The sequence below is a fragment of the Gigantopelta aegis genome, chromosome 2 (assembly GCF_016097555.1).
Source record: "Gigantopelta aegis isolate Gae_Host chromosome 2, Gae_host_genome, whole genome shotgun sequence".
In the NCBI taxonomy this organism is placed as follows: Eukaryota; Metazoa; Mollusca; class Gastropoda; order Neomphalida; family Peltospiridae; genus Gigantopelta; species Gigantopelta aegis.
Window position 1 is genome coordinate 4,675,640 of NC_054700.1, and position 22,971 is coordinate 4,698,610.

The following is a 22,971-nucleotide window of genomic DNA, read 5'->3' on the forward strand; positions in this document are numbered from 1 at the left end:
ACAACATGCCGCGAGTGTATGTAAATCAATTTTAATATGAAATTAAATACAACATGCCGCGAGTGTATGTAAATCAATTTTAATATGAAATTAAATACAACATGCCACAAGTGTATGTAAATCAATTTTACTATGAAATTAAATACAATACACCACAAGTGTATGTAAATCAATTTTACTATCAAATTAAATACCATACACGAGTGCCCAAAAATAAAGTTAAGTAAAGTTAAAAGTTACAAATTTGTTTTGTTTAATGACACCACTAGAGCACATTGATCAATTAATCATCAGCTATTGGATGTCAAACATTTGGTAAATCTGACTTGTAGTCATCATAGGAAACCCGCTACATTTTTCCTAATGCAGCAAGGGATCTTTAATATGCACTTTCCCACAGACAGGAAAGCACATACCAGGTACGGCCTTTGTCCCTGTGTCCAGTTGTGGTGCAATGGTTGGAATGAGAAAAAACACCAATCAGTTGAATGGATCCACCGAGGTGGTTTGTAATGTTAAACGACTACCAAGCAAATAAATACCTTGCGCTCTTTTGTTTCCACTGCATCTTTCGAATGGAACGGATTGTTGGGCATTTGTCCATGGAACTCACAGTTGTCATACACCAAGTCATCAGTCACCTGAGTGGACGACCACGTCCCAGACCCGCTGTCTGTACTGACCAGCAGGGGCAGCATGTCACGGGCCATGTGGAACACCTTCAAGGCCACCACGTTCCCGTCGTACCTCCCCCGGTAGACCAAGCCTCCCGCCCCCGCTCCCAGCTGCTCCTCAAACTCCAGCTTTGTCGGGTCAAGGATAAACTTTTTCGGGAGTTCCCCGAAGAGCATCTCCGGGACAAGGCGTGACAGCTGGACGTTGTGAGATCGTGGACAGACGATGTCCGATTTGGAGAAGACGGCGGCTGCACACTTCCACACGTGGAAGTGGTCAACAGCTACCACCGCATCAGCATCATCCTTGATGTGGTCAAAGCAGTCTGGGCACACTGCGTAGATGGCCGGCATTTCCATGATGAAGTCTTGAAAACCTGAAACGATAGGAATGTGTGAATAACGACTCCTCAGCACATTGGAGTCCAACATGTGGTTATTTTGACACTTGGTCGAGTGGGGAAAGGAAAGGAATGTGTGAATAACGACTCCTCAGCACATTGGGAGTCCAACATGTGGTTATTTTGACACTTGGTCGAGTGGGGAAAGGAAAGGAATGTGTGAATAACGACACCTCAGCACATTGGGAGTCCAACGTGTGGTTATTTTGACACTTGGTCGAGTGGGGAAAGGAAAGGAATGTGTGAATAACGACACCTCAGCACATTGGGAGTCCAACGTGTGGTTATTTTGACACTTGGTCGAGTGGGGAAAGGAAAGGAATGTGTGAATAACGACACCTCAGCACATTGGGAGTCCAAAGTGTGGTTATTTTGACACTTGGTCGAGTGGGGAAAGGAAAGGAATGTGTGAATAACGACACCTCAGCACATTGGGAGTCCAACGTGTGGTTATTTTGACACTTGGTCGAGTGGGGAAAGGAAAGGAATGTGTGAATAACGACACCTCAGCACATTGGGAGTCCAACGTGTGGTTATTTTGACACTTGGTCGAGTGGGGAAAGGAAAGGAATGTGTGAATAACGACTCCTCAGCACATTGGGAGTCCAACGTGTGGTTATTTTGACACTTGGTTGGGTGGGGAAAGGAAAGGAATGTGTGAATAACGACACCTCAGCACATTGGAGTCCAACGTGTGGTTATTTTGACACTTGGTTGGGTGGGGAAAGGAAAGGAATGTGTGAATAACGACACCTCAGCACATTGGAGTCCAACGTGTGGTTATTTTGACACTTGGTTGGGTGGGGAAAGGAAAGGAATGTGTGAATAATGACACCTCAGCACATTGGAGTCCAACGTGTGGTTATTTTGACACTTGGTTGGGTGGGGAAAGGAAAGGAATGTGTGAACAATGACACCTCAGCACATTGGAGTCCAACGTGTGGTTATTTTGACACTTGGTTGGGTGGGGAAAGGAAAGGAATGTGTGAATAACGACTCCTCAGCACATTGGAGTCCAACGTGTGGTTATTTTGACACTTGGTTGGGTGGGGAAAGGAAAGGAATGTGTGAATAATGACACCTCAGCACATTGGAGTCCAACGTGTGGTTATTTTGACACTTGGTCGAGTGGGGAAAGGAAAGGAATGTGTCAATAACGACACCTCAGCACATTGGAGTCCAACGTGTGGTTATTTTGACACTTGGTCGAGTGGGGAAAGGAAAGGAATGTGTGAATAACGACACCTCAGCACATTAGGCTGCACAAATTGAAAATTTGACAATAAAGATACAAGGGATCTTTTTAATGTATTTTTCCAGACAGGACATTACATACCAAGGCCTTTAATGTACCGGTCAGTTAGCACTTGTTCTACAACCTACAACCTACAGAGCATTTAAGATAAAATTTGCCTTTGTTTAACAACACCACTAGAGTACACTGATTTATTCATCAATGGCTATTGGGTGTCAAACATTTGGTAATTTTTAGTCTTAGAGAGGAAACCAACTACACTTTTCCATTAGTAGCAAGGGATCTGTTATATGCACCATCCCACAGACAGGATAGTACATACCATGAACTTTGATATACCAGTCGTGGTGCACTGGCTGGAACGAGAAATAGCCGAATGGGCCAAATCGATTGTAACTGATCCCAGCCCGACCACAAATCAGCTGCCCACTTTACCACTGGGCTATTTTCGCCCAACAAAATTGGTAACTTAGGTGAGACGTTTTAAGGAAATGTGTAATTTAATGGTAATCCTTATCACCCCCGAAAAAACTATAATGCATTTTGTTTAAAAATTAATATAGCTGCTCGCCTAGGAGACTGATTTTCAGCTTGACTGATTTTGCTCTTAGTGAAGGAAGGAAATGTTTTATTTAACGATGCACATTTTATATACGGTTATATGGCATCGGACATATGATTAAGGACCACACAGATACTGAGGGAGGAAACATGCTGTCGCCACTTCATGGGCTATTCTTTTCAATTAGCAGCAAGGGATCTTTTATATGCACCATCCAATAGACAGGATAGCACATACCACAGACTTTGATTTACCAATCGTGGTGCACTGGCTGGAGTGAGAAATAGCCCAATGGACCCACCAGAGGGGATCGATTCCAAACCGACCACGCATCAAGCGAGCGCTTTACCACTGGGCTACGTCTCGACCCTGCTCTTAGTGAGACTGGGACATGAACTGAAAAAGTCTTCACGGATTTATCCAGGATTTTTTGCCATGGTCCCATGTCTGATAGGATTGAGAAAATTAGTGTGAGTAAATCATACTTGGAATATTTTTAGGCCATTGAATGGAAGGAAATGTTTTATTTAACAACACGCTCAACACATTTTATTTACGCTTATATGGCATCAGACATATGGTTAAGGACCACAAAGATATTCAGAGAGGAAACCCGCTATCACCACTTAAATATTTTATCGCCATTAAATAATGCATTACATCACTGTTAACTTAATTTATTACAACAGACATATATTAAATATATATTGGGAACCCTAACATTATCAATATATAAATATCTGGGGCAATAAATATTTATATAAAAAAAATAATATATATATATATATATATATTGGGAATTTTTAACATAGAAATTAGGAATTGTCAGTGCCACTTTCTTTTGGGAAGAGGCCTATATCTTCGGACCCATAGGATGCCTGGATCAATCCCTGGTGTTTTTCGTAAAAACTTGAAATCATGAGTTCTGTAACCGCGTACCTTGAAAATAGTCGTGCAGTATGTCATCTAGCTCGTCGACAATGATCCCCATAACGGAAAAGTTCTTGTTGGTGGAGTGGACAGAAATGAGAATGCCCTTCCCTAGCTCTGTGCTGTGTGCCACCCGACACTTAACAGACTCGATCATGATGGTGCCCATCCTGTGTAGCAGGTGGATCCCCTCACGCCAGTACGTCACCGCTTTCTCCTTGATCCGGAAGCCGTATCTGGAGAAATAGGTGAAACAAATACAAGAAAGGTTCCTAAGCAAAGCTAGTAAGCTTTACAAATAAAGGTATAAAGATAAGATAAACTTTATTGCATATAAACATTCCACATTTGGAACTGGATGCAAAATATGTAAACGTAATTTTGATTTATGAAATCATAAATTATTAAATTTTAATTTAAATTATTGTCATCAGGGCCTACAGAATGTATTTGAAAGCGGGGCGGGGGAAGGGGAGGGGAATGTCAGTGCGTTTTGAAAGCAGAGGGGTCAATGTCTGTCTCATGGCCTGGGGGTTGTATATACATGAGGGCGCAGACCTGTTCTTGCACAAATTAAACTTGTGCAATAAATAGGAAGTAAAAACAACATATGTGAAGTTCAGTATTTATTACGTACCTTCTTTTATTTTTTTTACAAAAAACAGTTTTCAATTTTTGAGCTCATAACTATGCTCAGTCTTTCTTAAATTGATGATCAATATGGTACTCCTTTCATGGATTTACTTAACGTTAAGAATCAGCAATCTTGTGTAATATTTCATATACGATGTGAAGTAATTTATTTTAAAAATATATGACATCAGTAACAAAAAGGCACCAACTCCAGTACAAACAAAAAGGGAATTCCTCATTTAAAACTCCCAGTCCCGATCTCACATATGTGTGATACTAGATATATTTATCACATGGTTTGAAAATGTCTTTATCACTATAGTAAGACTGAATAGGTGTGTAATAAAAATAACTATAGACCAATCCACTGACACGCTCTTCTCTCTGCAGAACTTCCTGTCTTTGTCTCGGACCGACTGCCCGCCCAGGAACCAGTGAGAGTGTGAGAATCGCGTGGTCGCCTGAAGCACTCGGATGATGAGCTTCGTCCACAGCCCAGACGGGATGTATGGGAGCCGGTACAGTCGACAGATCTGGCTACTTCTCGCGTGGTTGTCCGCATGACACACCGGCCTCTGTTTTGGAAGCTTCGACGGAACCATTAACCTGTAATGAAAACAGGTCAAGTAAAAGTCTGTTCTGTTGAGTGAGTGAGTGAGTGAGTGAGTGAGTGAGTGAGTGAGTGAGTGAGTGACTGAGTGAATGACTGAGTGAACGAGTGACTGAGTGAATGACTGACTGAGTGAGTGAGTAAGTGAATGACTGAGTGAGTGAGTGACTGAGTGAGTGAGTGAGTGAATGACTGAGTGAGTGACTGAGTGAGTGAGTGAGTGAGTGAATGAGTGAATGAGTGACTGAGTGAATGACTGAGTGAATGACTGAGTGTATGAATGAATGAATGAATGAATGAATGAATGAATGAATGAATGAATGAATGAATGAATGTTTAACAACACCCCAGCACAAAAATACACATCGACTATTGAGTATCATAGAAGGTAAGAATATGGAAATATTAATTGAATGACATCATTAGAGTACATTGATTTATTAATCATCGGCTTTTGGAAGTGAAACATTTGGTAATTTTTTCACTTAGTACATTGATTAATTAACCATCAGCTATTCAATGTGAAACATTTGGTAATTTTTTCACTTAGTACATTGATTAATTAACCATCAGCTATTCAATGTGAAACATTTGGTAATTTTTTCACTTAGTACATTGATTAATTAACCATCAGCTATTCAATGTGAAACATTTGGTAATTTTTTCACTTAGTACATTGATTAATTAACCATCAGCTATTCAATGTGAAACATTTGGTAATTTTGTCACTTAGTACATTGATTAATTAACCATGAGCTATTCAATGTGAAACATTTGGTAATTTTGTCACTTAGTACATTGATTAATTAACCATCAGCTATTCAAAGTGAAACATTTGGTAATTTTGACACTTAGTACATTGATTAATTAACCATGAGCTATTCAATGTGAAACATTGGTAATTTTGTCACTTAGTACATTGATTAATTAACCATGAGCTATTCAATGTGAAACATTGGTAATTTTGTCACTTAGTACATTGATTAATTAACCATGAGCTATTCAATGTGAAACATTTGGTAATTTTGACAACTGTCTTCAGTTACAGTTTATTTTGTTTATGGAGACCACTAGATCACATTGATTAATTAATCACTGGCTACTGAATGTTGATATTTTTTACTTCTGACATATAGTCTTAGAGGAAACCTGCTACATTTGTTTTCCCATTAGTAGCAAGGGATCGTTTATATGCACTTTCCCACAGACAGAACAGGACACACAACAACCTTTCTATACCAGTTGTGGGGCACTGGTTGGGAAGGGAATTCAGGAATCGTTTATATGCACTTTCCCACAGACAGAACAGGACACACAACAACCTTTCTATACCAGTTGTGGGGAAGGGAATTAAGGGATCGTTTATATGCACTTTCCCACAGACAGAACAGGACACACAACAACCTTTCTATACCAGTTGTGGGGAAGGGAATTAAGGGATCGTTTATATGCACTTTCCCACAGACAGAACAGGACACACAACAACCTTTCTATACCAGTTGTGGGGAAGGGAATTCAGGAATCGTTTATATGCACTTTCCCACAGACAGAACAGGACACACAACAACCTTTCTATACCAGTTGTGGGGAAGGGAATTAAGGGATCGTTTATATGCACTTTCCCACAGACAGAACAGGACACACAACAACCTTTCTATACCAGTTGTGGGGAAGGGAATTCAGGAATCGTTTATATGCACTTTCCCACAGACAGAACAGGACACACAACAACCTTTCTATACCAGTTGTGGGGAAGGGAATTCAGGAATCGTTTATATGCACTTTCCCACAGACAGAACAGGACACACAACAACCTTTCTATACCAGTTGTGGGGAAGGGAATTCAGGAATCGTTTATATGCACTTTCCCACAGACAGAACAGGACACACAACAACCTTTCTATACCAGTTGTGGGGAAGGGAATTCAGGAATCGTTTATATGCACTTTCCCACAGACAGAACAGGACACACAACAACCTTTCTATACCAGTTGTGGGGAAGGGAATTCAGGAATCGTTTATATGCACTTTCCCACAGACAGAACAGGACACACAACAACCTTTCTATACCAGTTGTGGGGAAGGGAATTCAGGAATCGTTTATATGCACTTTCCCACAGACAGAACAGGACACACAACAACCTTTCTATACCAGTTGTGGGGAAGGGAATTCAGGAATCGTTTATATGCACTTTCCCACAGACAGAACAGGACACACAACAACCTTTCTATACCAGTTGTGGGGAAGGGAATTAAGGAAGGAAATGTTTTATTTAATGACGCACTCAACACATTTTATTTATGGTTATATGGCGTCGGACATATGGTTATGGACCACAGATATTGAGAGAGGAAACCCACTGTCGCCACTTCATGGGCTACTCTTTTCGATTAGCAGCAAGGGATCTTTTATATGCACCATTCCACAGACGGGATAACACATACCACAGCCTTTGATGTACAAGTCGTGGTACACTGGCTGGAGCGAGAACTAGCCCAATGGGCCCACCGACGGGGATCGAGCCCAGACTGATCAAGCGAACGCTTTACCACTGGGCTACGTCCCGCCCCTGGTTGGGAAGGGAGAAAACCCAATCAGAGAATGTCGGTCCACTGAGGAGGTTCGATCCTGCGACTAAAGCACCTGAGATGAGTGCTCTACCAACTGACCTAGATCTCGACCCTCTAGACAGATAGTACAGATATAATCAGAGAATGTCGGTCCACTGAGGAGGTTCGATCCTGCGACTAAAGCACCTGAGATGAGTGCTCTACCAACTGAGCTAGATCTCGACCCTCTAGACAGATAGTACAGATATAATCAGAGAATGTCGGTCCACTGAGGAGGTTCGATCCTGTGACTAAAGCACCTGAGATGAGTGCTCTATCAACTGACCTAGATCTCGACCCTCTAGACAGATAGTACAGATATAATCAGAGAATGTCGGTCCACTGAGGAGGTTCGATCCTGCGACTAAAGCACCTGAGATGAGTGCTCTACCAACTGACCTAGATCTCGACCCTCTAGACAGATAGTACAGATATAATTAAGTAAACTTTCTACTGTTAGCAATTTACTTTATTCTGACTGGACGGCATCAGTAAAACAAACTTACTTTTCAATAAAATGCAAAACAATGGGATGGTATTGCAGAAAATGGATCATGGCATGATGAAAATGACTGAATTGTTTATTGTGAACAATACAAATGGTGTTATTTGTAACTATAAGAATAATACAAAAAATGATGTGAATTTATCGATGTATAATAATGTAGGTTATGAATTGTCTATAACGAAAACTGCAAACGAGATATCACTGACCGAAAATAATAACAGAACAACAGGAAATATATCAATGACTTATATACTTTTTATTTATTTTTTGTGAGAAATACTTGGAAATACATAGTTGAATAAGTGCTTTTTCGTCCAGTACTTTCACATGACAATAAAAGGTGGAATGTTAAAAACAACATTAACTGATCTAAAATATTATTAAAAATTTGAAAACCCCACATAAAATAAAATACTTAATACCTGTACTCTTTCAAATATGATATTATTTTATGTATTTATGAACTTCTAAAATGAAAACATGAGAGCAAAAGTTACAAATTTGTGCCTGCTCAACATGTGTTTTTCTTCAAAAATTAATTCTGTAAGTGTAAAGTTTAATATCATAAGAAACAAAACACTAACATTTTTCCTTCATCCATATCCAGAGCAATCTCGAATTTTTTCAGAATCTGGATGTACTGCAGAAAGAACTGCATGGGGAAGTTCTGCTGGTCGAAACATTGTTGTATTTGAGAGAATGCTATTTCTGCATTCTGCGGCATGTCTTCCTGAAAGGGAGAAAAAAAACACAACACTGAAATTGTATTTGGCTTGTAAACGTAATCTGTGATATTTATTCATACACTATAAATAGAGAATAGCTAGTTAATGATGTAGGATATCAGTTTTATTCTGTGAAGGTACCTGTAAGAATAGGAAATTTCTCATTCGGCCTGAACAGAATAAAGCAGATACTCTACGTCATTAACTAGTTACTATCTTTATTCTGCTTAGTAAAAAATGAAGGGTAAAAGTTATTATTTCTGTTATTTCAGCTACATTGTACGATGACCTAGAGGTCAACTGAGCGATTTTGTAATTAATATACATGTAGCTATGAGTGTGACTTGCTTTAACCAATCATCATAATTGGCCAAACAAAAACCAGATTAACACTGTGACGTGGTTTTGGTGTGAATACGAATCTTGGCACATAATTCAGGATGTGTAAATTCTGTAAACAACCGTTGGTATATGCAATGATAATAATAAGCATTCGGAGTGTACTGCTAAAGTAATGCCGGTACCTGTTCCCTACTGGAGCTGACACATTTTAGTATCTCCTAAGTTCAAGGAAAATCGGTAAATTGCCATCAAAGTCAAACTGGATCTGGTACATGAAAAAAGCTATCCGCAAAATTTCAGCTAAATTTTTTGAGGTATTATAAAAAAAGGTGAGTAAAATAAATGTTTGTTAAGACCAAGAGCCATGACAAGAATGAGTTTTAATGGCTCCAAGGGGTGGACGTAGCACAGTGGTAAAGCACTCGCTTGATGCACGGTTGGTCTGGGATCGATCCCCATCGGTGGGCCCTTTGGGCTATCTCTCATTCAGTGAACCACAACTGGTATATCAAAGGCTGTGGTATGTGCTATCAAATCTGTGGGATGGTGCATGTAAAAGATCCCTTGCTACTAATGGAAAAATGTAGCGGGTTTCCTCTCTAAGACTATATGTCAAATTACCAAAGTTTGACATCCAATAGCTGATGATTAGTGTATCAATGTGCTCTAGTGGTGTCGTTAAACAGAACAAACTTCAATGGCTCTATGGGGAGGTGTATGTCCACTAAAACTGACTTTTCTCCTCACTAACCATTCACCCACCGTTCTGGACAGACAGCCCAGATAGCTGAGATGTGTGCCCAGGACAGCGTCCTTGAACTTTAATTGAATGTTAAAAAGAAAATCTAGTTGAAATGAGAGTAAAAGTGATCATTTGTAATTGAAGTGAGACAGACTTCTACACCAAAGGATGAGCTAAATTACCCTGTCAGCCAGCTTTAGGTTGAGTAGAAAGAAAACCAAGTTAAAATGAGAGACAAAGTGATCATCTGACAGACTTCTACAAGAAGGGACGAGCTACATTACCATGTCTGCCAGCATGAGGTTGAGTAGAAAGAAAACCAAGTTAAACTGAGAGACAAAGTTCTACAAGAAGGGACGAGCTACATTACCGTGTCTGCCAGCATGAGGTTGAGTAGAAAGAAAACCAAGTTAAACTGAGAGACAAAGTGATCATCTGACAGACTTCTACAAGAAGGGACGAGCTACATTACCCTGTCTGCCAGCATGAGGTTGAACAAGAAAAAAAGCAAGTTAAACTGAGAGACAAAGTGATCATTAAGGGACGAGCTAAATTACCCTGTCTGCAAGCACAAGGTTGAGCATCTCCTGGAGGTAGACGGGCTTCAGGAAGTAGATGCTGTTGAGACCCTCCATCTGGTCGTTGAAGTGCAGCATCTTGCCAATCTCCACCAGGTACTGGATCGCTGAAACAATGAAACGAATGTGTACCAGGTTAGAAAGAAAAGAAAGAAATATTTTATTTAACAACACACTCAACACATTTTATTTATGGTTATATGGCATCAGACATATGGTTAAGGACCACGCAGATATTGAGAGAGGAAACCCATTGTCGCCACTTCATGGGCTACTCTTTTCAATTAGCAGCAAGGGATCTTTTATATGCACCATCCCACATACAGGATAGCACATACCACGGCCTTTGATATACCAGTCGTGGTCCACTGGCTGGAACGAGAAATAGCCCAATGGGCACACTGGCAGTGTGAACGTAACATAAGTTACCTTTATCCTGATCGTCGAGTAGGCGGATGTCGTCACTGGGAATGGAATCAAAGATCTCCTGCAGGTCCTTCTCCTGTAGAACCGGTGCCAGCTGCTTGGACTCCAGCTCCTTCAGCCTCCTCTCCAGGCTCTCCTCCACGAGCACGTAGCTCCGGGGCATCTTCCTGGTGATGATGAACTGCTTGTGGTAGAAGAGGTCACGGATGGTTCTCGCCTTGTCGTAGATGAGTCTGCGCAGCTCGGAAATGCCGTCGGTGCTGGTGCAGGACAGGCTGTGGAAGCAGAGGATGACGGGACACTCACCATCCTCCTGCGTGTAGATGTACTGCTTGGTGATCTCCGCGTTGATCTCACGCAGCTTCAACTCGCGCTCATCCACATTCAGCTTGTCCATGAACGTTCCAATCAGAAGGACGTAAGAGCCCGGGACTGTGTTCTGGGAAAGAAAAAACATCCATATTAAAACTGTCAACAAAATATAGGAAACAATATCTCATGCAAAGGAATTGGAAAGAGTGATCTGGGAAAGAAAACATCTATACTCTTCAAAAAAAGAAACGCAAAAGGGTACAAATGGGTTATAACTCCGATTTTATGTTTCCTACCGGTTCATGCTTTGTGAATATAAGGTCATTGCATGTCCCAAACACATTCCCACGGTTACATTCGATAAAACGCAGCTACTGTAAAATAAAGTTTCAAAATGTGAATATTCGCAAAAACGCAGCCACGTGCAAACCATGTCACCACTGCACGTGCGTTGTCTGCACGTGCAACATGAACACCGACAGTATAAAAGTGCAGGGTGTTCGCTTGCCTGGCCTCTGCATCTGGCCGACAGTTGACAATCCAGGACATGCCACGTCTCAGTGAACCGCAGAGAAACAATGCCATCGGCCGACTAGACGCAGGCGAATCCAGAACGGCCGTTGCCAGGGCATTCCATGTGTCCCCAAGCACCATCTCCAGACTGTGGGACCGTTACCAGCAACATGGATCAACACGTGACCTCCCTAGATCCAGTCAACCACGGGTCACTACCCCCGGGCAGGACCGCTACATCCGGGTATGCCACCTTCGGGAACGATTGACTACTGCCACCTCCACCGCCGCAGCAATACCAGGTTTGCGCAGGATATCCGACCAGACCGTACGGAACCGCCTACGTGAGGTAGGAATTCGTGCCAGACGTCCAGTTCGAGGTGTCATCTTAACACCACAACACCGTCGACTCCGACTGCAGTGGTGCCAGATTCATCGACAATGGCCTCAACTGCGATGGAGACAGGTGTGGTTCAGTGACGAGTCCCGATTTCTGCTCCGACGTCATGATGGAAGATGTCGCGTGTATAGGCGTCGTGGTGAACGTTATGCGGCAAACTGCGTGCAGGAAGTGGACAGATTCGGTGGGGGGTAGTGTCATGGTGTGGGCAGCCATCTCACACACTGGCAGAACTGACCTGGTCCACGTGCAGGGCAACCTGAATACAGATCCTCCGACCACACATCGTTCCAGTTATGGCCAACGCCAACGCAGTGTTCCAACATGACAACGCCAGGCCTCACACAGCACGTCTCACTATGGCTTTCCTACAGAACAACAACATTAATGTCTTTCCTTTGCCATCGATATCACCGGATTTGAACCCAATTGAGCATCTATGGGACGAGTTGGACCACCATCCCCCGGGACGTCATCCGTACTCTGGTTGCTTCAATGGGCAGGCGGTGCCAGGCAGTTGTCAACACACGCGGAGGCCACACCCGGTATTGACTCCAGATGACCTTGACCTTGGTGGTGTGTCCTATCACTTACTCACAATGGACTAGAGTGAATTGTGAACAATCCTGCAACATTTGGTAATTATCGGACTCACCATTCAATAATTAAATCAATTCTCCAAATGTTACGACAATGTGGTTTTGCGTTTCTTCTTTTGAAGAGTATATATTAAAACTGTCAACAAAATATAGGAAACAATATTGTTTGGTTTGCGTGGATGTAAGAACCCGGGACTGTGTTCTGGGAAGAAAGAAAACATCCATATTAAAACTGTTAACAAAATATAGGAAACAATATTGTTCGGTTTGTGTGTCGGTTACATTAGTTTGTCCATAAATGTTCCAATTAGAAGGATGTAAGAACTCGGGACTGTGGTCCGTGAAAGAAAAAAGTCCATATTAAAACTGTTAACAAAATATAGGAAACAATATTGTTCGGTTTGTGTGTCGGTTATGTAAGTTTGTCCAGGAACCAATTACAAGGATGTAAGAACCCAGTAAAGTGGTCTGTGAAAGAAAAAAGTCCATATTAAAACCTTCCACAAAATACAGAGAACAATATTTTGTGCGAACCATCATTCTGTTTGTGTGTCTCTTACATAAATTTAAATTCACATAATTAATTATTAGATATTGGATGTTCAACATTTGGTAATTTTGGACACAGTTTTAGAGGAAACCAGCTATATTTTTCCATTAGCAGCAAAGGACCTTTTGTTTCATCTTTCCCGCCAACAGGTCAGCACTAACCACAGCCCTTAATATATCAGTCAGGGGCACTGAACCAGACTATATAGGGCAGTACTTATCCCAGTGGTAAAGCGTTTGCTTTACGTGCAATCGGTCTAGGATCGATCCACATCGGTGGGCCCCATTGTACTATTACTCATTCCAACTAGTGCACCAAGACTGGTATATCAAAGGTCATGGTATGTGCTATCCTATCTATGGGATAGTGCACACAAAAGATCTCTTTTCCCTTAGAAAAATGTAGTTGGTTTCCTCTCTAAGACTATATATGTCAGAATTACCAAATGTTTGACATCCAGTAGCCGACGATTAATAAAACATTGTGTTCCAGTGGTGTCGTTAAACAGACAAACTTTTGAACCAGACCATATCACACTGCTACACGTACCTGGGCACAATATTTCATGCAAACCGTCATTTTGTTCATGTTCTGTTGCTTATATATATGCAACTTTAAATTACGCTAACTGCCAATCAGTTACGTTCCAAAATTAAAAGCTGAATTTTTTAGAATCATCAGAACTCCATTTGTTATAATATAAACAATTATAGTCCATCCCATCCTCCAACAAAAATAGTTTTTTTGGTAAATAATTTCAGTTTGGTTTGACGTAAGAAGAATAAGTAAAGAGTAAATTAAAGTGTTTTTCAAAATAATAAAACAAAAGTACTCTTTTTGTGTGCAATTTAGAAAACAATGGGCTCAGAAATAAATAACTTGTAGTAAATTCCATAGTCTGAAAAAGGCATTCGCTGTGGGAAGAACTATAGTGAATTAGCACGGCTCCCATATTTAAAGCAGTACGTATACAATTTAGAAAACAGTTAGCTCATAATAAATAACTTGCAGTAAGGAAAGACTATACTTACTTGGGAAAGAAACAAAGACATGTTTTATTTAACAATGCACTCAACACATTTTATTTTACGGTTATATGGCGTCAGACATATGGTTAAGGACAACACAGATATTGAAAGAGGAAACCTGCTGTCGCCACTTCATGGGCTACTCTTTCCGATTAGCAGCAAGGGATCTTTGTATATGCACCATCCCACAGACAGGATAGTACATAAGTACCATGGCCTTTGATATACCAGTCGTGGTGCACTGGCTGGAACATACTTACTTGGGTTAAAATCACATACATCGAGTTCCGGTTACCCAAGTTTTTGAAATATTGTCCCCTGTCGACAATGTGTTGTGTTTTTTGTTTGTTTGTTTTTTGTTTTGTTTTGTTGTTTTGGCTGTACCTGTATAACACCGAGCCACTCGCTCAGCTGTTGAACTCCTTTCTTTCCAGTGCGCAGATCGAAGACGAGGGCGTAGAGGGCGTTGGGGGTCATGAAGCAACTCTGCATGACGGTCTTGTCACCAGGAATCTCCCAAATGTTAAACGTCACTTCTGGATTCTTCTGTAAACAGTAAGAATTTAAATAGCACTTCTTACTGATTCTGCTGAAAACAGTAAGAATTAAACTATTACATATTATTGATTCCTCTGCAAACAGTAAGAATTTAAAATAGCATTTCTTATTGATTCCACTGAAAACAGTAAGAATTGAACTATCACATATTATTGATTCCTCTGTAAACAGTAAGATTTAAAATAGTACTTCTTATTGATTTTATTGAAAATAGTAAGAATTAAACTATTACATATTATTGATTCCTCTGCAAACAGTAAGAATTTAAAATAGCATTTTTTATTGATTCCACTGAAAACAGTAAGAATTGAACTATCACATATTATTGATTCCTCTGTAAACAGTAAGAATTTTAAATATCACTTCTTATTGATTCTACTGAAAACAGTAAGAATTAAACTATCACATATTATTGATTCTTCTTGAAACAGTAAGAATTTAAAATATCACTTCTTATTGATTCATCTGTAAACAGAATTAAAAGATCACTTTTTACCTGCGTTCTGTATTGTTCTATCTTTAAAAAATTTGCATGGGCTGTACTTCCGCTGGTATACACTAATATTATTCTTATCTACCTTTAAAAATGTACTGCAGCTGTACGTTCACCATTATGCTGTACTGTCCTATAGCTTTGTAAGTGTGCTTAGACTGTACTTCTACTTGTGTACACTAATACCATTATCATGTACTGTCCTACCTTTGTAAGTGTGCTTGGACTGTACTTCTACTTGTGTACACTAATACCATTATCATGTACTGTCCTACCTTTGTAAGTGTGCTTAGACTGTACTTCCACTGGTGTACACTACTACCATTATTCTGTAGTCCTACCTTTGTAAGTGTGCTTGGACTGTACTTCAACTGGTGTACACTAATACCATTATTCTGTACTGTCCTACCTTTGTAAGTGTGCTTAGACTGTACTTCCACTGGTGTACACTACTACCATTATTCTGTAGTCCTACCTTTGTAAGTGTGCTTGGACTGTACTTCAACTGGTGTACACTAATACCATTATTCTGTACTGTCCTACCTTTGTAAGTGTGCTTAGGCTGTACTTCCACTGGTGTACACTAATACCATTATCAAGTACTGTCCTACCTTTGTAAGTGTGCTTAGACTGTACTTCCACTGGTGTACACTAATACCATTATTCTGTACTGTCCTACCTTTGTAAGTGTGCTTAGACTGTACTTCCACTGGTGTACACTAATACCATTATTCTGTACTGTCCTACCTTTGTAAGTGTGCTTGGTCTGTACTTCTACTGGTGTACACTAATACCATTATTCTGTAGTCCTACCTTTGTACGATGTAAGTGTGCTTGGACTGTACGTCCACTGGTGTACACTAATACCATTATTCTGTTCTCTCCTACCTTTGTAAGTTTGCTTGGACTGTACTTCCACTGGTGTACACTAATATCATTATTCTGGCTGTTAATTTCCAAGCGTTCACCTTTTAGAAGACGGATCAGTGATGTTTTTCCTTTTTCCTTTCAAAAGAAAAAATAATTTCAAAGGCAAGAAGTACACAAGACACTGTTTTTCTACAGTTTATGCAAGTATATTGTAATGTATATAGCATTAATGCCAATAGCGATATAGAAACTATTATCGTTTAGTTACTATTACCGAAAGTACTAATATAACAGAGCCCAGTAGTGTATCCTAGGGATACGGCATGGCCAAGCAGACGACAAGTCTATGTTCTCAGTATGAATAAAAGCAACTGTCATTTTTTAAATGAGTTTGTTGAGCCAGAACATTACATATATGAAGTCATTGTCTGTCGCATACTAATAATATGAAAAGTCTGCTTAACAGTATTATAGTGACTGCAATATTTAATTGGTGGTTTTTTTTACATTTGGTTTGGTTTGGAAAGGAAAGTTTATTTTACACCTCAACACGTTTTAAACTACAGCTATTTGGTGTCTCACATTTGGTTATTTTAACACTTCGTTTGGAAAGGAAAGGAATGTTTGTTTAACGACAACGAAGCTAATTTTAAACTATGACTATTTGGTGTCTAATCTATGGTTATTTCAGCACTTTGTTGAGAAAAAAGAAAAGAAAGGAAACCTGCTACATAGGCTACTCTTATCGATAAAGCAGTAAGGGGTCTCATTTCTGCATTTCCCTGAACAGACCACAGCCTTTGATGTAACAGAGGGACGGGATGTAGACCAGTGGTAAAAGGTCACCTGATGCGCAGGCTGTCTAGGATCGATAACCACTGGTAGGCCCATTGGGCTATTTCTCTTTCCAGCCAGTGGAACACGACTGGTATATCAAAGGCCGTGGTATGTGCAATCCTGTCATTGGGATGATACACATAAAAGATCCCTTGCTACTAATGAAATAATGTAGCAGGTTTTCTCTCTCAGATTATATGTCTGAATTATCAAATGTTTGACATTCAATAGCCGATGATTAATAAATCAATGTACTCTCGTGGTGTTGTTAAACAAAACATTTTTTTTTTGGTGTAACAATAAATGTATGAAAAGTAAGACTTCTCTACCTTTGGACCTAGCACAATGAGCTTGATCTTATTGCAACTCCTACTCTGTCGCCATGCCAACTTGAGCTCTCGAATCAAGTCAGCTGGCTTCTGGTCTGAAACACAAAACAAAATTTAACAGACTTCAAATATTACTACGATCTCAAATATATGTATATTCTTCAATTGTATATAAGTGTTGATATTTTCTAATGTTTGATCTGTAGTGTTTATATAGAGCTTATGTTTTTTTTTAGTATATAGTGAAAATCCTTTAAAAAGGACATCCATGGAACCTGGTTTTAAGTGGTAATGGAGGGTTCGGTTTAGAGGAAAATACAACATCTTCATTTTGGAAAATATGACATCATCATTTTGGACAATACGACATCATCATTTTGGAAAATACGACATCATCATTTTGGAAAATATGACATTGTTTCATCGTCTCCTTCTGGATATGTTTAAAATGCTTTACCTTAGTCCTTGTCAGTATGAAACACAAGTTTGTATAATAATCTCTATTTACCTTTGATGAAGTCTGCTGGAATCCCTGTTCCATCAAGTTCTAGAATGACACACTTCTTCAGTAATCCCATCTGTTCCGGAAGCGCTTTGATCAGGGGATTGCTGTAATAAGAAAAGAAGGAAATGTTTTATTTAACGATGCACTCAACACATTGTATTTACGGTTATATGGCGTCGGACATATGGTTAAGGACCACACAGATGTCAAGAGAGGAAACCCGCTGTCGCCACTGCATGGGCTACTCTTTACGATTAGCAGCAAGGGATCTTTTATAACAGGAAAAGAAGTCATTGAAGATACTGTAAACCAGTAAATAAGTTTGTTTCATTCAATGAAACCACTAAAGCACTTTGATTTATTAATGATCGGCTATTGGATGTTAAACATTTTATATGCACTTTCCAGGAAATAAGATAGTTTTGTATAACGAAAGCACTAAAGAACATTGATTTATTAATGATCGGCTATTGGATGTTAAACATTTTCTATTCACTTTCCAGAAAACAAGTTAAGTTTTGTTTAACGACACCACTAAAGCACATTGATTTATTAATCATAGGCTATTTGATGTGCACTTTCCAGGAAATTAGTTTGTTTTGTTTAAAGAAACCCCTAAAGCACATTGATCTATTTAATCACTTGTTATTGGATGTTAAACATTTTCTATTCACTTTCCAGGAAATTAGTTTGTTTTGTTTAAAGAAACCCTAAAGCACATTGATCTATTTAATCACTGGTTATTGGATGTTAAACATTTTATATGAACTTTCCAGGAAATTAGTTTGTTTTGTTTAAAGAAACCCCTAAAGCACATTGATCTATTTAATCACTGGTTATTGGATGTTAAACATTTTATATGAACTATCCAGGAAATTAAATTGTTTTGTTTAACAAAACCACCAAAGCACATAGATTTATTAATCATCGGCTACTGGATGTTAAATATTTCATACATACTAGCTTTTCCAGACAGGACAGCACATACCACAGGGTTTTTTTATATACCCCAGGGTCGAAATTGGTTGAAATTTCTGCCCAATATTCAGTCCAACAAGCTACAAATTCTGCTGGTCCAAATCATAACCTGCCAGACCAAACATGAATGTGTGCATACAAACGTAAAATAATTGCCAGTTCGATGGAACAATCGACAGACACTGCATATCTATATTAATTAATATGTTACAGGTATGATTCGATTATAATTATGTGAAATTTTTGCAATGGGATGGGTGAACACTAGCCTAATCACCATCCCAAGTTGTTCCTACATGTGAGGTTTGATGGTCCTGTATGCAAGATATGATCCGGACAAAGATTTATTGTTATGTGCAGTAGACCATGAAAAGTAAGTCACAGTGACCTAGTAATAGAACACGACACACCGCAATCCCAAGTTGTTACTGTTATGTGCAGTAGACCGTGAAAAGTAGGTCACTTTGACCTAGTAATAGTACGCGACACACCACCATCCCCAAGTTGTTGCTACATGTGAGGTTTGGTGGTCCTGTATGCATCTGTATGCAAAATATGATCTGGACATGGATTTACTGTTATGTGCAGTAGACCATGAAAAGTAGGTCACAGTGACCTAGTAATAGTACGCGACACACCACCATCCCCAAGTTGTTGCTACATGTGAGGTTTGATGATCCTGTATGCAAAATATGGTCTGGACAAGGATTTACTGTCATGTGCAGTAGACCGTGAAAGGTAGGTCACAGTGACCTAGTAATAGTACGCGACACATCACCATCCCCAAGTTGTTGCTACATGTGATGATGATGATGATAACTAGTTTAACGTGCCCATATACCACTAGGGTTTCGAACACGCCCATCCCGAGTCCGACCTCCGATAAGATCGGTGGCCTGACTCGGGATGGGGGGGGGGGGGGGGGGTGAAAATGGGCAGAATTTTGAAAATAGCAATTAGTAAAAACATTAATAGAATAAATAAAAAAAGAAAAAGGTTACAAGCCAAAAATAAAAAAAGAATTGACTGCTCGGCCGAATATTTATATAATTTGGAGCATTTTAGAAGGACAGTCCAAAATTAAATAAGAGAAAGAAGAGAGGATCGGACTATTTAATAATATTACAAAAAAGAAGTAATTTCGACATAAAATTTTGAACGCAGATCTAAACGTTTAAAGTCCGATCGATATGTCCACGCGAGTGGCCTCGTTAAGGCCGTTTGGGTGCACAGCTTAAAGGGACGAGATGGGTTGCATCCCGTCAAGAAAACCCCTAGATTGACAGTCGATAGACGTTGAAGGTGTAGTGCTGTGCTGAAATACAGATCTTGAGAAGCCGGATCCGTCTGAACGAGTAGAGTATCAGACTAGGGTATAGTCCAGTCATCATGGGTTGGTATAGTGGTGTGGACGGGCCCGACTCCGGAGTATACGAGATGGTATCAATATAAAGCAATGTAAAGTCTAGAAAAAGAGTAGTAGGGGCCGACCCCTCTTCCTATTTCTTCTTGGAGTGGGGCGGTCAATCTTCCAGTGCTGGTAGGACAGGCTCGGACATGTAGAGACTAAACGCGAACAACCGTGGCGTTCTGCAGAATGGTCGTCATACGAGTCACGAAAAAACAAGTCAACATAGTCAGACGGAGAAATGACGTGGAGGCGAGGAATCTCGCTGAAAAAGAATCCAACCTGGTGGTGCAGACTGTCGAAACGAGAAGCGTTCCAGCGTTCAATCAGTTCCAATGGCCGCATACATCCCAGTAGAAAACTTCATTTCGCTGACAAAAACAACGAAATGAAGGACCCCCAAGTCGAGCACACGAAAGCACGTGCAGTGTGCACAAGCGAAACAAACACGTCTTACTGCGTGGAGCTCCAGACTAGGAATGGCTACATGTGAGGTTTGATGATCCTGTATGTATCTGTATGCAAAATATGGTCTGGACAAGGATTTACTGTTATGTGCAGTAGACCATGAAAAGTAGGTCACAGTGACCTAGTAATAGTACGCGACACACCACCATCCCCAAGTTGTTGCTACATGTGAGGTTTGATGATCCTGTATGCATCTGTATGCAAAATATGGTCTGGACAAGGATTTACTGTTATGTGCAGTAGACCGTGAAAGGTAGGTCACAGTGACCTAGTAATAGTACGTGACACATCACCATCCCCAAGTTGTTGCTACATGTGATGATGATGATGATAACTAGTTTAACGTGCCCATATACCACTAGGGTTTCGAACACGCCCATCCCGAGTCCGACCTCCGATAAGATCGGTGGCCTGACTCGGGATGGGGGGGGGGGGGGGTGAAAATGGGCAGAATTTTAAAAATAGCAATTAGTAAAAACGTTAATAGAATAAATAAAAAAAGAAAAAGGTTACAAGCCAAAAATAAAAAAAGAATTGACTGCTCGGCCGAATATTTATATAATTTGGAGCATTTTAGAAGGACAGTCCAAAATTAAATAAGAGAAAGAAGAGAGGATCGGACTATTTAATAATATTACAAAAAAGAAGTAATTTCGACATAAAATTTTGAACGCAGATCTAAACGTTTAAAGTCCGATCGATATGTCCACGCGAGTGGCCTCGTTAAGGTCGTTTGGGTGCACAGCTTAAAGGGACGAGATGGGTTGCATCCCGTCAAGAAAACCCCTAGATTGACAGTCGATAGACGTTGAAGGTGTAGTGCTGTGCTGAAATACAGATCTTGAGAAGCCGGATCCGTCTGAACGAGTAGAGTATCAGACTAGGGTATAGTCCAGTCATCATGGGTTGGTATAGTGGTGCGGACGGGCCCGACTCCGGAGTATACGAGATGGTATCAATATAAAGCAATGTAAAGTCTAGAAAAAGAGTAGTAGGGGCCGACCCCTCTTCCTATTTCTTCTTGGAGTGGGGCGGTCAATCTTCCAGTGCTGGTAGGACAGGCTCGGACATGTAGAGACTAAACGCGAACAACCGTGGCGTTCTGCAGAATGGTCGTCATACGAGTCACGAAAAAACAAGTCAACATAGTCAGACGGAGAAATGACGTGGAGGCGAGGAATCTCGCTGAAAAAGAATCCAACCTGGTGGTGCAGACTGTCGAAACGAGAAGCGTTCCAGCGTTCAATCAGTTCCAATGGCCGCATACATCCCAGTAGAAAACTTCATTTCGCTGACAAAAACAACGAAATGAAGGACCCCCAAGTCGAGCACACGAAAGCACGTGCAGTGTGCACAAGCGAAACAAACACGTCTTACTGCGTGGAGCTCCAGACTAGGAATGGCTACATGTGAGGTTTGATGATCCTGTATGTATCTGTATGCAAAATATGGTCTGGACAAGGATTTACTGTTATGTGCAGTAGACCATGAAAAGTAGGTCACAGTGACCTAGTAATAGTACGCGACACACCACCATCCCCAAGTTGTTGCTACATGTGAGGTTTGATGATCCTGTATGCATCTGTATGCAAAATATGGTCTGGACAAGGATTTACTGTTATGTGCAGTAGACCGTGAAAGGTAGGTCACAGTGACCTAGTAATAGTACGTGACACACCACCATCCCCAAGTTGTTTCTACATGTGAGGTTTGATGGTCCTGTATGCATCTGTATGCAAAATATGGTCTGGACAAGGATTTACTGTTATGTGCAGACCATAAAAAGTAGGTCACAGTGACCTAGTAATAGTACGCGACACATCACCATCCCCAAGTTGTTGCTACATGTGATGATGATGATGATAACTAGTTTAACGTGCCCATATACCACTAGGGTTTCGAACACGCCCATCCCGAGTCCGACCTCCGATAAGATCGGTGGCCTGACTCGGGATGGGGGGGGGGGGGGGGTGTTGAAAATGGGCAGAATTTTGAAAATAGCAATTAGTAAAAACGTTAATAGAATAAATAAAAAAAGAAAAAGGTTACAAGCCAAAAATAAAAAAAGAATTGACTGCTCGGCCGAATATTTATATAATTTGGAGCATTTTAGAAGGACAGTCCAAA

At 40.4% G+C, this 22,971-nt stretch overlaps 1 protein-coding gene across 3 annotated transcripts in view; it reads right to left on the bottom strand.

Annotated features, from left to right (window-relative positions):
* LOC121380167 (leucine-rich repeat serine/threonine-protein kinase 1-like) overlaps positions 1-22,971 on the bottom strand; it is an 84,419-nt gene that overhangs the window by 14,798 nt on the left and 46,650 nt on the right. For all 3 annotated transcript variants that reach the window (XM_041508978.1, XM_041508986.1, XM_041508969.1), the window contains exons 12-21: positions 17,994-18,094; positions 17,486-17,580; positions 16,338-16,454; positions 14,783-14,944; positions 11,000-11,435; positions 10,550-10,677; positions 8,768-8,913; positions 4,828-5,061; positions 3,832-4,058; positions 543-1,051 (exon numbers count right to left, since the gene is read on the bottom strand). In XM_041508978.1, the coding sequence (XP_041364912.1) occupies positions 543-1,051; positions 3,832-4,058; positions 4,828-5,061; positions 8,768-8,913; positions 10,550-10,677; positions 11,000-11,435; positions 14,783-14,944; positions 16,338-16,454; positions 17,486-17,580; positions 17,994-18,094 (2,155 nt within the window). The remainder of the gene's footprint in view (positions 1-542; positions 1,052-3,831; positions 4,059-4,827; positions 5,062-8,767; positions 8,914-10,549; positions 10,678-10,999; positions 11,436-14,782; positions 14,945-16,337; positions 16,455-17,485; positions 17,581-17,993; positions 18,095-22,971) is intronic.